At 38.9% G+C, this 13,695-nt stretch overlaps 1 protein-coding gene across 2 annotated transcripts in view; it reads left to right on the top strand.

Annotated features, from left to right (window-relative positions):
- Positions 1-13,243, top strand: part of GUCY1A2 (guanylate cyclase 1 soluble subunit alpha 2) — a 157,510-nt gene extending 144,267 nt beyond the window's left edge. Inside the window, exons 7-8 of one of the 2 annotated variants that reach the window (XM_054385249.1) lie at positions 2,074-2,228; positions 13,036-13,243. In XM_054385249.1, the coding sequence (XP_054241224.1) occupies positions 2,074-2,228; positions 13,036-13,243 (363 nt within the window). Of the gene's footprint in view, positions 1-2,042; positions 2,229-13,035 lie in introns of both variants that reach the window. The other variant, XM_054385242.1, reaches the window with a different exon arrangement.
- Positions 13,244-13,695: the final 452 nt, after the last annotated feature.

Genomic DNA, 13,695 nt, shown 5'->3' with positions numbered 1-13,695 from the left:
TTAGCCTTCACTGCATATATTGCAAAAGTAAATTTTATTTTCTCAGCACATTTTTTTACTACTAGATTTCCCTTCCACTCTAATGTTTACTCTTCTTTCCCACATTCAAACATCATAACGAAGTTAGTGATTTTTCTTATGGTTTCAATGTAGCCTTCACATGTGTTTGAATTTATCCTAGAAAAGGTCACAGCAAGCAGTTCATATGTGATTTTTAAATGTGCAGAGTAGTAGTGAAACAAATGGGTAGCATTAGCTCTTTTGTTAAAGTTTTGTACAAAATCCTTCTCCTATCTCAGAAGACCAAGGCATTGTAAATAAAATCTTTATTATTTATTGAGAGCTGACGGCATCCTTGTTGTTGTGTGAGCAACACTTTCTGCTCATAATCTTTTCCTGAGGGCAAGTACTGACCTCATGAACATGCAGAAAGGATGTTTGCTCACTCTGTGACTGCTGGAACACTTTTTTTCATTGGAAATGAACAAAGGAGTTTAAATATGTTTCTTGGCAAAAGTAGGAAAACTTCATGCCCCAGAACACAACCAAAATGATGTAGGTGCGATGGGTTTGCACAGATGTTCACAGTCAAAGCAAGTTTGAGGATGCTTCCCAGCCCCGTAGATGGAGTATTTTAAGGGTTTCAGTAGGTTCCTTCCACACTGTAGTAAAAGTTAAAAAGCTTAATTAAAGTGCCATTTATTCACAGATTATAATTTAAAAAAAAAGAATTAAAAAAATCTAGTCTGTACTTAACAGCATTATTGTGAAGATGGAAGGTTCTATGTTGTCTGTGAGAATGCTTTAAGTAACACACTGAATGCAGAACATATTCTTGGGTCACACGTGTACTTAATGTCTAGCAGACGTTGTCTGTCACAGAGAAACTGAATGAAAAAGGTGCTTAACTGTGTGGTAGAAGTCTTGGACACATGGAAAGAGCTGGTCAGTGAAATTATGTGGGATATCACATGCTTGTATAACTTCATGACCACCAAGGGTATAAAATACTGGCATTTATCTTAATTGCTAACAATGATTTTTTGTTTCAGTAAATGTATAGTGTGTTATTAAAAATATAGGGATTAACAGACAAAAGCACAATGGGAAAAATGTGAATTAAGTCAGGAGACCATATTGAGAATGGTGTTAGTTAAGGCACTCATTCAGATTCCATCAGACCCTCTGTTTTAGTACCTGCTCTTTATTTCCTTCACATTACCTCAGGTTTTGCAGCAGTCCTGTTACTATTAGTAAGAGTATCCTCAGAAGATCTAAATAACTTCTCTTAATTTTTTAATGCTACAAAGTTAACAAGAGATTTTCCTATTAGTAAAAATAATTTTCTTGACAAACACGGTTGGTAAAATGTCTGCAGAATAAATCTCTTGTTTTATTGTTCACTGAAAGAAGGTTGGATGGTGACTCCAAGCTTTACAGGTAAATGCAATCACACTTTTCATAGTTTCAGGGGATGACACAGGGGCTTTTTTAATTTGCTTGGGATGCGTTTTTCCTTGTTTTGAGGAAGATACATTTATTTTTAAAGACATTGGTGTCTTAATGTTCAGCATTTTCACCATTGCAATATCTCTCAGTCTCACAAAGCAAGAAGGACCTTAGAGTTTGAGGAGTTTGGAAGAAAAAAATGCGAGGAAGATAAAAGTATCATATTCATTCTCTTCATGTTCCTGCTCTTCTTGCCAGTTTGGGAAAATGTGGATCTTACTTTAAAGCCTGTGTTAGAAGTGCTGGCAAAAATAACCCTCTGTAATGTATCAGCTTGTGTAATTAGATGGATGATACTGCAGTAACTCTTGATCATCCCATCCTATTCTGTTCATGATTCCTGTTTTGACTGTCATAGTCTACAGCAAATGTGCATGTTTTACTGAAAGGATAACCATGTGTTTGTTCTTTCTTTCAGAGAGAGACAGTCTGTTCTCTTGCTCTTCACCCTTCTTTGGTTGATTATTTCTCTGAAAGGGTTGCTATGAATGGCTTGTAAATAAGGGCTAATGACATTACCATGCACAAGAGAGACAGACTGACATGGATGTCATGTTTTTCCAGATGAGGATAGGCATTCACTCAGGATCAGTGCTGGCTGGAGTTGTTGGTGTAAGAATGCCACGTTATTGCCTCTTTGGGAATAATGTCACTCTTGCAAGCAAGTTTGAGTCAGGAAGTCACCCACGTCGCATCAATGTCAGTCCAACCACATACCAGTAAGTCCTCTTAGCCTTTTCATATACTTTTTATTTCAGCCTTTTCTGAGTTTGAACTTGTAACATGCACTGTCCTCAACACACGCACTTCAACAGAAAGTGCACCAGGACAAATGAGAGAGGTGTTGCATGGAACTGTCAGCCTTTTGTTTGCAGTTTGCATCAGAATGTGCAAAGAAGTCAGTGGAGGCAAAGAAGCCAACCATTTATGCCTAACAGAAGAAGTGAGAAGTGCCTCCCAAAGTACCATGATTTCACACACTATTACAGCTTTAAGCTAAGGATTTGGGTTCTACCCACTAGAGAGTTCACGGAGAGAAGGATATTCCCATTGGCTCAGAAGAAAATCTTTAATTTTGCCAGTAAAGCTGAGTTTTAAAAGAGCTTTTATGCTTTCTTGAAGACAAAATTTTGTATTTAGCACTGTAAAGAGACACTTGATAGAAGGATTTTCTTAATGCAGAAAAAAAATTGAAAATGGCAAAGCATTATCCCTAGCTCTTTGAAGACGTTATGCAAATATAGAGAAGGCTTGATTAAATCTGGTTATGACGAACAGCTCCTAAATAAGAAAGGTGGTCCTTTTTGTTCAAAGTTGACAGCTTAGCTATTAAAATTTCTGCTGCTTGAATTACTACAGATGTACTTTTTTTTTTTTTTTTTTTTTTTTTTTAGGAGATCTGAATCTTACTGTTTTTCCAGATTATTTGAAGTAATTTTCTAAAGTATGATTTAGCTAAGGTTCTGGGACTGTTTCTCTGTGTTAAATCTGTATGCAATTGCTCACATAATACTGCTTTTTTTTTTTTTTCTTGTATAGAACTGTGAATCTCAATGTTTCTATTTCCCCATACCTATTAATGTAATTTAAAGTTTTAAATGTAATTTCTTCATCCAACAATTGAAGCATCTGCTATGTTAAAATACAAATCAGTCTGAAATTAAAGTAACAAGTAATTATAACTAGTGAATAATATTACATTCCTCTGAAGAGCTCATTCATTCAAAATTAGATTTACAGAATGGAGCAAGTGTAGCTGACTGAAAAAGAGACAGAAAACCTGAACAGTCTTTTGAGGATAAAGTGAACAAAAGCAGATTCGTACAGCTGTCTGAAAACAAGAGAAACACAAACTCATCTTACTATTTGGTACAGAAGATTTATTCATTTATATAAAAATAAATTCATTTAATATGTAGGAAATTGCTGTTTGGAACTTGGAACCTCTTGTCCACAAAAAATTGTCTTTGGGAACCTTCCAGGTACAGTGTTCTAGTGGCTTTGGTTCTTGATCATCCACAATGGGCTAGGAGAAACCCTCTAAGATGTTTGAAAATTAATCACAAAATTGTTCACCAATTGTCCCTCAGTTTTGAAAACTTACACAGTAGCAGGGTCTTTGTTTTTAATTTTACACAAATGGACATAAATGATACTGGCAAAAAGTAGCAAAGGCCTTGTAACAGGGACCTGAACTTCTCTTGTACAAGAACAGATCTTACATTCTCTAACCAGAGAAGGTCTTTGAGGTATTCTGAAAGTGAAGTCTGTATTTTTCAGGATGAGAGATCTTAATACTTCACAAATCTAGTTCAGAAGCACTCAGGGCTCTGGTGTTGCTCAAGTTTGTGTCCCTGAGAGCAGAAATTGGTGAGCTAGACAGTTGCATATTATTTTAAGAAATGTAAATTTGGAAATGTAAGTACTGAGTTTTTCTGGGGCAGTAATTCAGAGAAGTCTTTCCTTGTCATGCTGAAGCCAGAATAATTTTTAGTGTGCCAGTACCAGTTCCATGGGGTTTGGTTTCAAGAGTGATGTGATCCACCTTCTGTGAGACAACAGATTTGAGCAACCTCATCTAGCTGAAGATATCCCTGCTTGATGCAGGTGGGTTGGACTAGAAGACCTTTAAAGGTGTCTTCCAATCCAAACCATTTTATGACTCTATGATTGTATGTTTTCTTTTTATCACATTGCTGGTAAAAAAGTCTGTTCTGAAAGCCAGTTTTGGGGGATTGTAGATGGAGTTTGTTAAAAGTGACTACAAGTACGTTGTAGCAAAGAGAAGATGGCTTCTGTTTGTGCCTCACTTCTCTCTGGCTACTCTTGATCATACCATGCTATAACAAATCAAATGCGGGTAACCAGGGTTCAGAGAGTATTGATACTAAGACTTAGCTAGCATAATGTGATTCAGATTTTCTCACCCTGTATGTCCTCCATGTTGTATCAAAAAGGGAGTCACATCCTAGAAATCCAGCACGAACAGGATCATTGGCATCCTGGCCTGCATCAGGCATAGTGTGGCCAGCAGGAGCAGGGAGGTCATTGTACCCCTGTACACAGCACTGGTTAGGCCACACCTTGAGTACTGTGTCCAGTTCTGGGCCCCTCAGTCTAGGAAAGATGTTGAATTGCTGGAGCATGTCCAGAGAAGGGTAACGAGACTGGTGAGAGGCCTTGAGCACAAGCCCTATGAGGAGAGGCTGAGGGAGCTGGGACTGTTTAGCCTGGAGAAGAGGAGGCTCAGGGGAGACCTCATTGCTGTCTACAACTACCTGAAGGGAGGTTGTAGCCAGGAGGGGTTTGGTCTCTTCTCCAAGGCAACCAGCACCAGAACAAGAGGACACAGTCTCAAGCTGCACCAGGGGAGGTTTAAGCTGGAGGTGAGGAGAAAGTTCTTCACAGAGAGAGTGGTTGGCCATTGGAATGTGCTGCCCAGGGAGGTGGTGGAGTCACCATCCCTGGAGGTGTTCAAGAGGGGATTGGACGTGGCACTTGGTGCCATGGTTTAGATAGTCATGAGGTTTAGGGTGACAGGTTGGACTCGATGATCCTTGAGGTCTTTTCCAGCCTTCTTGATTCTATGATTCTATGATTCTAAGAAATGACACTGCTGACACAGTGGTCAGGAGAGACTGCAGTTAGAAAATACTTCATACAGCAGAATTATTTAGAGCTTCTGCAAGTGATCTAGGAGTTTTGAGTATGATATACTGGTATTATCCAAACAAACAAGTAGTGATCTGATGCATCTCTATATGACTTTTTCTTAAATATGATTTGTATGAATATATAATTTGTTCTGTACAAATAAGGTGATTAATCATAAACTAAAATGCCATTACAGTTGACCTGGTATTTCATCAAATGCTTCCATCTGATCATGCTGTGCCACTGTGTACTCAGTTCTATTTATATTATCTAACAAGCAGTGTTTTCCAACGTAGATAATTCTGCAATCAGTATTAAAGTAACATAATTTTCAATTTATTAAAACTATTGGCATTTATCATTACATGTTTGGGTCTACCACACCCCCAGTGAAAATTTTGATACCAATTTTGTGCTTGCACATCATATAGATACTGGAAACATCTCTAATTCTTATCAGTTTTCATTTTACAGTACAGATTATGCATTATAAAGAATCACCAGCATTCAAATTATAATTACACTTCAGAATGCCTGTTACTGGTTTCAGACACTTCTCTGTGAGCCTATAATCTGCTTGTGTGAGAACTGCAGTCTAAAATTCTAAATATAAGGTCTGGTGTTGCCTAGCAGCAGCAGCCATGAACCTTGGACAGCCTTGTTCCAGTTACACCTGCCTGGTCAAAGATCTGTGGTGTGAAACAGCACGTTTTACAAAGTTGGCCTTTCAATCTATTGGAGTGAGAGCTCAACTCTGTTCAAAACACCTTGCTGTCTTGACCCACACAGGTCTTTTAACTATAGGATTACATATCCCCATTTCCTTTGAGTGAATCACTGAGCGTTGTAAAACAGAAGCTCTGGAACAACGCTGATAAAACTTCCAGTGAAACATGGAAACTGGTCAGAGTAGATCTGTGTCTGGTCCCTGTTTAACTATGTGACCAGAAAGGAGTAGGAGAAGAGTAAGATGTTCTCTGTTTTTCCAGTAAACTGGCAAATCCAGTTCAAGGTTTATCTAATTCATTTACATTAGACTGAATTGAATAAATTTACCCTATTTTCCATACTGAGGAAGGAAGCACCATGAGATTTATGAGACTTCTTCAGCACAGAAGAGAGATTACATATTTTTTAATTATTTGTTTCAGCCTTGAATAATGATGTTTGTAAGATATTAATATAATATACCTACATTCATCCTGTTTCCCTAATAGCATTAGAATGTAATGCCTTGGGATCTCTAAGCAGTTATCAAAAGCAGGTAAACATAATTGTTGCTCTTTGTCAAGTTACTGTATTTTAAAATGAATTGCCTTTTCCCACTGTTTTCTACCTCTGGTCTTTTTCAGCATGTTATTTCCCTTGTGTAGAAGGTGTTTCTGGCATCAAGGGCTGGGTACTTTCCATTATCACATGTTGGGCAGTAGGTATGAGACCTGAGCTTAGGCAAAGATGGACAGGCAGTATGCCACATCCTTATCTGATTTAGGAGAAAGATCAGCCAAGCATACCTCCTTGTTGAGCTAGATAAGCTCATTGCTGGTTTGTCTGCCTAAATTGCCCTTCAGTCTTTAAAACTGACTAAAAACTGAAGAATTTGAATAAGTTTTTAACAGTTATCTTACAGAGTGTTGTGTGGAAGAATTATTATTTTTAAGCTATTGAGAAGCATGTATATACATCTCTCTTTATCCAGATTTTAAATTAAAACTATGCATTTCTATAAACTCCTTATAGATACATTATTTGAATGCAAATTTTCTTCCTAGAGGTTATATTTATATCTACATCTATACCTGCATCTACATCTACATTTTTCTGCATCGTATAAACAATGAAATTAATTTCTCTCCAAGAGACTTTTCAAATTATTTAAAGTTTTATTTCTGAGCATTTTTAAAGACACTCGTTCTATCAGTCAATGCACCATTGTATGTTTTCATGAGACACATTGGTGGACAGACAATTTAGTTTTAAACATGAACATAAAAAAAAATTTGTTAGCCTAAGTACTAAATAAATGCTAATTTAGTATTAAAAGTTTAATCATGTAATGTAGTAGCTTAGCAGTAATGGTGGGATTGTGAGCTTTAGGCAACTTGATCATAGAATCAGAGAATCATTCAGGGTTGGAAGGGACCACAAGGATCACCCAGTTCCAATACCCCTGCCATGGGCAGGGACACCTCACACTACATCAGGCTGGCCAGAGCCTCATCCAGCCTGGCCTTAAACACCTCCAGGGATGGGGCCTCAACCACCTCCCTGGACAACCCATTCCAGGCTCTCACCACTCTCATAGGGAAGAACTTCTTCCTCACATCCAGCCTGAATCTCCCCACTTCCAGCTTTATTCCATTTCCCCTAGTCCTATCACTACCTGACATCCTAAAAGTCCCTCCCCAGCTTTCTTGTAGGCTCCCTTCAGATACTGGAAGGCCACAAGAAGGTCACCTCGAGCCTTCTCTTCTCCAGACTGAACAACCCCAACTCTTTCAGTCTGTCCTCATAGGAGAGGTGCTCCAGCCCTCTAATCATCCTGGTGGCCCTTCTCTGGACACCTTCCAGCATGTCCATATCCCTCTTGTAATAGGGGCTCCAGAACTGGACACAGTACTCCAGGTGGGGTCTCACCAGAGCTGAGCAGAGGGGCAGAATCACCTCCCTTGACCTGCTGGCCACACTTCTCTTGATGCAGCCCAGGATCTGGTTGGCTTTCTGGGCTGCAAGTACACATCATCTCAAAGGCCTCTTCCAGCTCAACAGTTCCATGATTCTAAGTCTAGTTAAAATGCACAATTTTATTCTGGTTTTCTGTTCCCGGTGTTATCTGCATCCCCATAGTCGCTGTGATTTGTGATTACAGTCCTGGGGCTTCATCTCTCCACCCATGCCTATGATTCATGACTCTGCATTTTTATTCAAGTTTCATAGGTAGTTCACCCTACACAGAATAACGCTGTGTTAGATTACTGTTCATTAGTTAACATACCTGTTCACTGCAGTGTTCCATACAGCTAAACTAAAGCAGTACTCATCTGACTTCTAGACAACTGCTAAACCTACAAAAAATCCTGAGTTCAGCATTACAGAATCAATGCAAAACCTAGGGCATTTTACTAGTGATGACAAAATCCTATTCACTGAGCCTAATTCTCTAATGTTCCAGACAGAGCAGAAACCCAGTATTCCTTCTGCTTAGGTGAGTGAGAAATGAAAAGTATTAAAGGCCAGTGATAAACACTTGCTGTGTCAAGCTGCATGTGATTTTCTGCATATATTGAATTAAAATATCACAGCTATTCCTTTCATAATCTTCTTACAATTGGTCTGTATGATGGAAAACCACCACTACATGTTATTCCATAGTTTAAAAGATAAGGAAGTACAAAAGTGAAATGAACTGGATCCAGACATAGTCGGGTATTTTTCAGTCTCCTGGTTTTTCTAGCATGTATAGAAACCGAGGGAGAAATTCAAAGCCGCTTAAATTTAGAACTAATTGCACTGATTTTTGGCATTACAAATAGCAAACTATTTATATACTGTATTTTATGAGCAGCCTACCAATATTTCCAGTGAGTGCCATAATAGTTTATTCATATGGAAACTAATTTGCTGGCACATGTTATCAAGCTAGATGCCCCTCTGGTGAAATGCTCCACACTTGTTGCCACAGGGGAAGGGCTCAGCAATCCAGCAGGAGATTTTGCTAACCTATTTGTGAAGCCATTAATTAATTTTTTTCTAATTGTTCCAGAGAAAAGACAGGCCCTTGAGGGCTACAAACTACATGGTTTGTTGGGTTCCTGCAGCAGAATGTACCTGCTGCTATTTGCCAGGATTTTTAAAGTTTGCTGAGAAGTGACAGCCTGTGCTAGCCATGTCCAGCAAGCACTAGTCCCAGCTTTGGGGAGGAGGCTTCAAAGGCTTCCAGACACTGTATGGGCAATGTGTCCTCTGAAGCTCCTATGGTAGTACTCCAAGTATTAAATGATGCTGAAGCTAGATGAGTGTTTCCTCAGCACCACTGTTTCTCAAAGCAGCTAGAGCTGAGTTAGCACATCTGGTAATCATTTATTCCTTTAGCTGTGGAAACAGAGTTATCAAAGACGACTGTCTTTTGTGTTTCCCATACAGCTGCTTCCTCATATTTCCAGGCTGCTAAGTGGCTGCTCCTTTCACTACTTTATTACTCCCTTTGGACACATCCTTCAGTTTGTGACTGCATTTTTGGGGGGCGGAGGAACAGAGACAGCCCATATAAAATATTTGCAGCTGTTTTTCCTGCTGAGCTCAAGGGCGAGCAGAGATACTTCAAAGCATCCAGTGATAAGTATAAAGGTCAGACATCTCTGGGAGATGGCAGTAGAGATGATACTGCTTTCCAGTAGACCTGGAGAGGGTATCACAGAATCACAGAATGTTAGGGGCTGGAAGGGACCTCAAGAGATCATCTAGTCCAACACCTCCTACCCCCAGAAAAAAAAATCATTGTGGAAAGTATGCATTCAGCATAGAGGGCCTTGCAACAAATGATTCTGTAGTAACAAATGTTGGTTACTTTGTTTTCTGAATATAGGAAATCACTGATGAAAGTGTGACTGGTTGTCCTGGTTTTGCTGGGACAGAATCCCAGGCCAGATATGGCCTGCATGCCATTAGCAGTTCTGAGTCAGCCAGGACAGCTGACTTAGCTGGCTCACAGGTATATCCCATACCATGAACATCACACCCAGTATAAAGGAAGTTTAGTGAAGAAAGAGGAGTTTTCTGATTGGGTTTCTCCTCAGTCTGTTCTTCTTCCTTTACCTGCTCTTGAGGATTGTCTTCCTGTGTATTATGACTGCTGCACTTCTGCTGAGCTGAGTATAATGTTATATAACCTGTACTGATGTAGGTACCAGTTTGGATATTTCATTACATCTGTTTCCATTTTAACCTGTGGGTCTTCTCTCCTTTCCCTGATTTCTCTTCTCTGCTGGGGGGGAGGGTGTCACTGGGTGATAGACTAACTGCTATGGTTTAGTTCCAGATATGGGCTAAATGTAGACACAGTTTCTTGCCAAAATAGTTTGAAATATAAATCCTGTCATCTGTGTAAAAAGGAGCTGCAGCTTTTAGAATCTTCCTCACGGTTTCCCACGAAGTATTCATTCACAGTGAGACCTCCTGACCTTGAAATGCTTCTTGTTTCTGCTAGGAAAGAACCACATTTTCTATTTAAATACTGGCACTTCTTTTTTTTTTTAATAAATGAAGGAACTGAAAATGAAAAAAAAAAAAGAGTGGCATAATCCTTAGATATTATCTGGTTTTTCCTGGAAGTAACAACATTTCCACAAGGAAAGGGACAGAATAAGACTTTTAACTGTTCTGGAAGTTTTCATGTTAGTAGGGGAAGCTGTCGAAGTTAATCAACTACAATCAAGGTTTAAGAAGCTCTTCCTCTCCTAAGACATCAGCAATGAAGACAAGCTGAGGACAGACCTAGTTCCAGGCAATTGAATAACCTACTGTAAAAATATCCCTCTTCCCTTGTGAGCACTGTTGAGTACACAGGGGTTCTCTAGGAAACAGAGCCGAGATAAGTGTTGGGGAATGTATTCAGACTACTTATACAACCTCCACAGTTCAGGAATATGCATGCAACTTCAGCTTAAACTTTCTGGCTAGGGGATGTGGTCTCAGTCTCAGCCTGGGAAACTGTGTCAGGACCAATAATTAAGCTGTTCTTCACAGGAATGCTGGTGAGACTTATTTCATCCTGATCAAAGGCTTTCTAACCCTATTGTTACAAAAGCCAGCAAATAAGTAATTTTTTTCCTGAAAATTATGAAGTATGTAGAATAGAGTGTGATCATTAACTAGCTTCCATTAGCTTTTGGTAAAGACGATTTCCTGCTGTTCTTGCTTGGGAGCTGAAACACTATGCAGTAAAGGTCAGCTAGACAATTTCTGAGAGTTCTCACTCAGTGATTCAAAGAGTGTACCTAATGTGTATCACAACATCTATCACAAGCCACAGTAATGTAGAAATTTCCAAAGGACTAGTTAGTTAGTTACCCATCACTCCTAGAGCATTTTACTGCAACCAAATTACAATTAGTAAAAGAAGTGAAATAGAGCCTTTCAATAATATGTTGCACTTGGGCTTTTTTTAGGGGAAAATAGTGTGAAATATCAACTAAACTCAGTACCAGCCCTGCACTGACTCAAAGAATATATATAAATACATTTTACGATTTCAGACTTGTGTAGCTGTCATTACAATTAGATAATTTTAGCCTCTGGGAAGGAAACCACTGGTTTTTAGCAAGGCCATATGCTCTGTAGTGAGTAGTCAGTTGGAGGAAGAATGACTGCTGTGGAAGCTTACAGATTTGGCTCTGAAAGTTCTGGGAGTTCAACTGTTGCTTGTGGAAATCTAATTTGAGGAGGAGCAAAGAGTTAAGCCTGTAGTTTTCAAATGCAGAATGTTTACTACAAGCATTGGACAGCTGAAAAGAGAGATGATTCTGCAAACTCATGCAAATTAGAAAAGATTACAATATTTTGATAATAAAATTAGCAGTGTGGAAAATAGATTATGACATTTAAACTGCGTGCTAAACAAAGACCACAGAAGTTCAAAGGCAGAAGCATTGTTGTACTCATAACCAACTGATTATTTAAAAGCTGGGAAGAAAATGCCTTTATAATTCAGTAAGTTCACACATGATTGTCTCAGCAAAACCCACAAAAACTACTCAGTAAAGGAAGTGCCATTACAAATCCTGGAAAATTCTTGACAGAATTTAGCTTTAGAGGCATTAAACAAAACAACCTATTACAAAATCCACTGAAGCTAATAAAGTTCTTCCCAGTCATGTTTTTGGGCTTCAAATGGATTGAGAAAAAGAATAAATACATGTCTTGGGAAGGAAAAGATTTTATAGACCCAACTATGCTCAGAATTTACCAAAACTGTTCTTGTAAAGACTGTTAGGGATGGAATATCCCTAACTTCATTTACTGGAAATAAAAGGAAAATGCATGGAGTTGTTTTCTTTATTTTACAAGTCTGACTAGTTTCAGGAAAGATACTTGAGGTGTACTTGAAGATACAGAGGTCCTAAACTTTCAGATCTAGCCAGAGAGAAATTTCTCCACGATGGAGGAAGATGACAAATGGCAAAAGGCAGTACAGTGAGTTCTGTGAATTTTGTACCACTTGTGTGTGCATGTCTGAGGGATGGCTCCATGGCTGCTGTGAACCTGTATCCCTTTGTGACCCCAACCAGGTGGCACAGATTAAACCAATGGGTACTTTTGATGAATAGTGTAGGATATGAGGCTATTTTGTGTTGAAATGGGATTTGCTGTATTTGAACCTAATCTTTGAAATACAGTACTGCTGAGTACAAGAAGGGCAAAACCTGATCATCTTGATTCTACCTGTGAGAGCTCCCAAGCACTGCCACCTTCATACCTGCTTTGCAGTGGGAGACCTGTTGGTAGTTATTACTGTGAAATATTAATTTCTGTACAACTGGCCAGGCTGGAATGTTTTAAGTGAGCCAAATGATATGTTATGGAAAATGATTGTTATTAACATGGTTCCCTTTCTGGTACCTGAAGTTGTGAATGCTGATACTAATTTTCAGAGAATGTGTTTATTTGGGCCATGTCCTCAGCTGATTTCAGCTGAGGATTTCAGCTGAAGATCCTGGCTTAGGATTTTTTTAGATGTTATGTAACACTTTAAACTCTTTTTTTTTTTTGGGGGGGGGGGACCACATAGGATTGATTTCTTTTAAAGACATGTTTCTGTACTGTGTTCTACAGATTTTTAGATCCTTCTGTTCTTTTTTCTTTTTTTCCCCCTAGGCTTTTGAAAAAGGAAGAAAATTTTATTTTTGTCCCTCGTTCCCGTGAAGAGCTTCCAGAAAACTTTCCAAAGGAAATTCCTGGGATCTGTTACTTCCTGGAGGTCAGAAGTGGTGAAAAGCCACCAAAACCCTCTGTCACATCTGCCAGAGTGAGAAAGATTTCTTACAACATTGGCACCATGTTCCTTCGGGAGACTAGCCTATGAGGCCTGCTGCAGATCAAAGACTCGTCAAAAAAGCACAAGCCCAGAACTGGGTCATGGCAGGAGAGTTGGAGGTTCTTTCTATTTCACTGCCTTGAACAAGCAGTTAAAGCTCCATGTAATGTCAGGCAATAATTATTTTAAAAGATGGGTGACTGCTATCAGTAAACAATATGGAGATAGGAAAAAAAACAATAAACAACATACTTCCATGTCTAGAAGAATTTATTTCATAAACTTCAGTCTGGCCCCTCTATGACAAACCAAACCAACCAAGAAACCAACACCACCAACAAAAAAATAAAAATCCCAGCTCTCCAATTAGAGGTTGGTTTTGTTTTGTGCAGAAAGGATGATGGTTTTCTGTAGAATTGCACCAGCTAAGCAGAATTGAGAGTCAGTTCTGATTATGCATTCCTACATTTAATGTGTTCTTCAGCAAGCTAATGATGTTT

The sequence above is a fragment of the Indicator indicator genome, chromosome 1 (genome assembly GCF_027791375.1).
Source record: "Indicator indicator isolate 239-I01 chromosome 1, UM_Iind_1.1, whole genome shotgun sequence".
Lineage (NCBI taxonomy): Eukaryota > Metazoa > Chordata > Aves > Piciformes > Indicatoridae > Indicator > Indicator indicator.
This window is presented reverse-complemented; position numbering and strand designations above follow the sequence as displayed.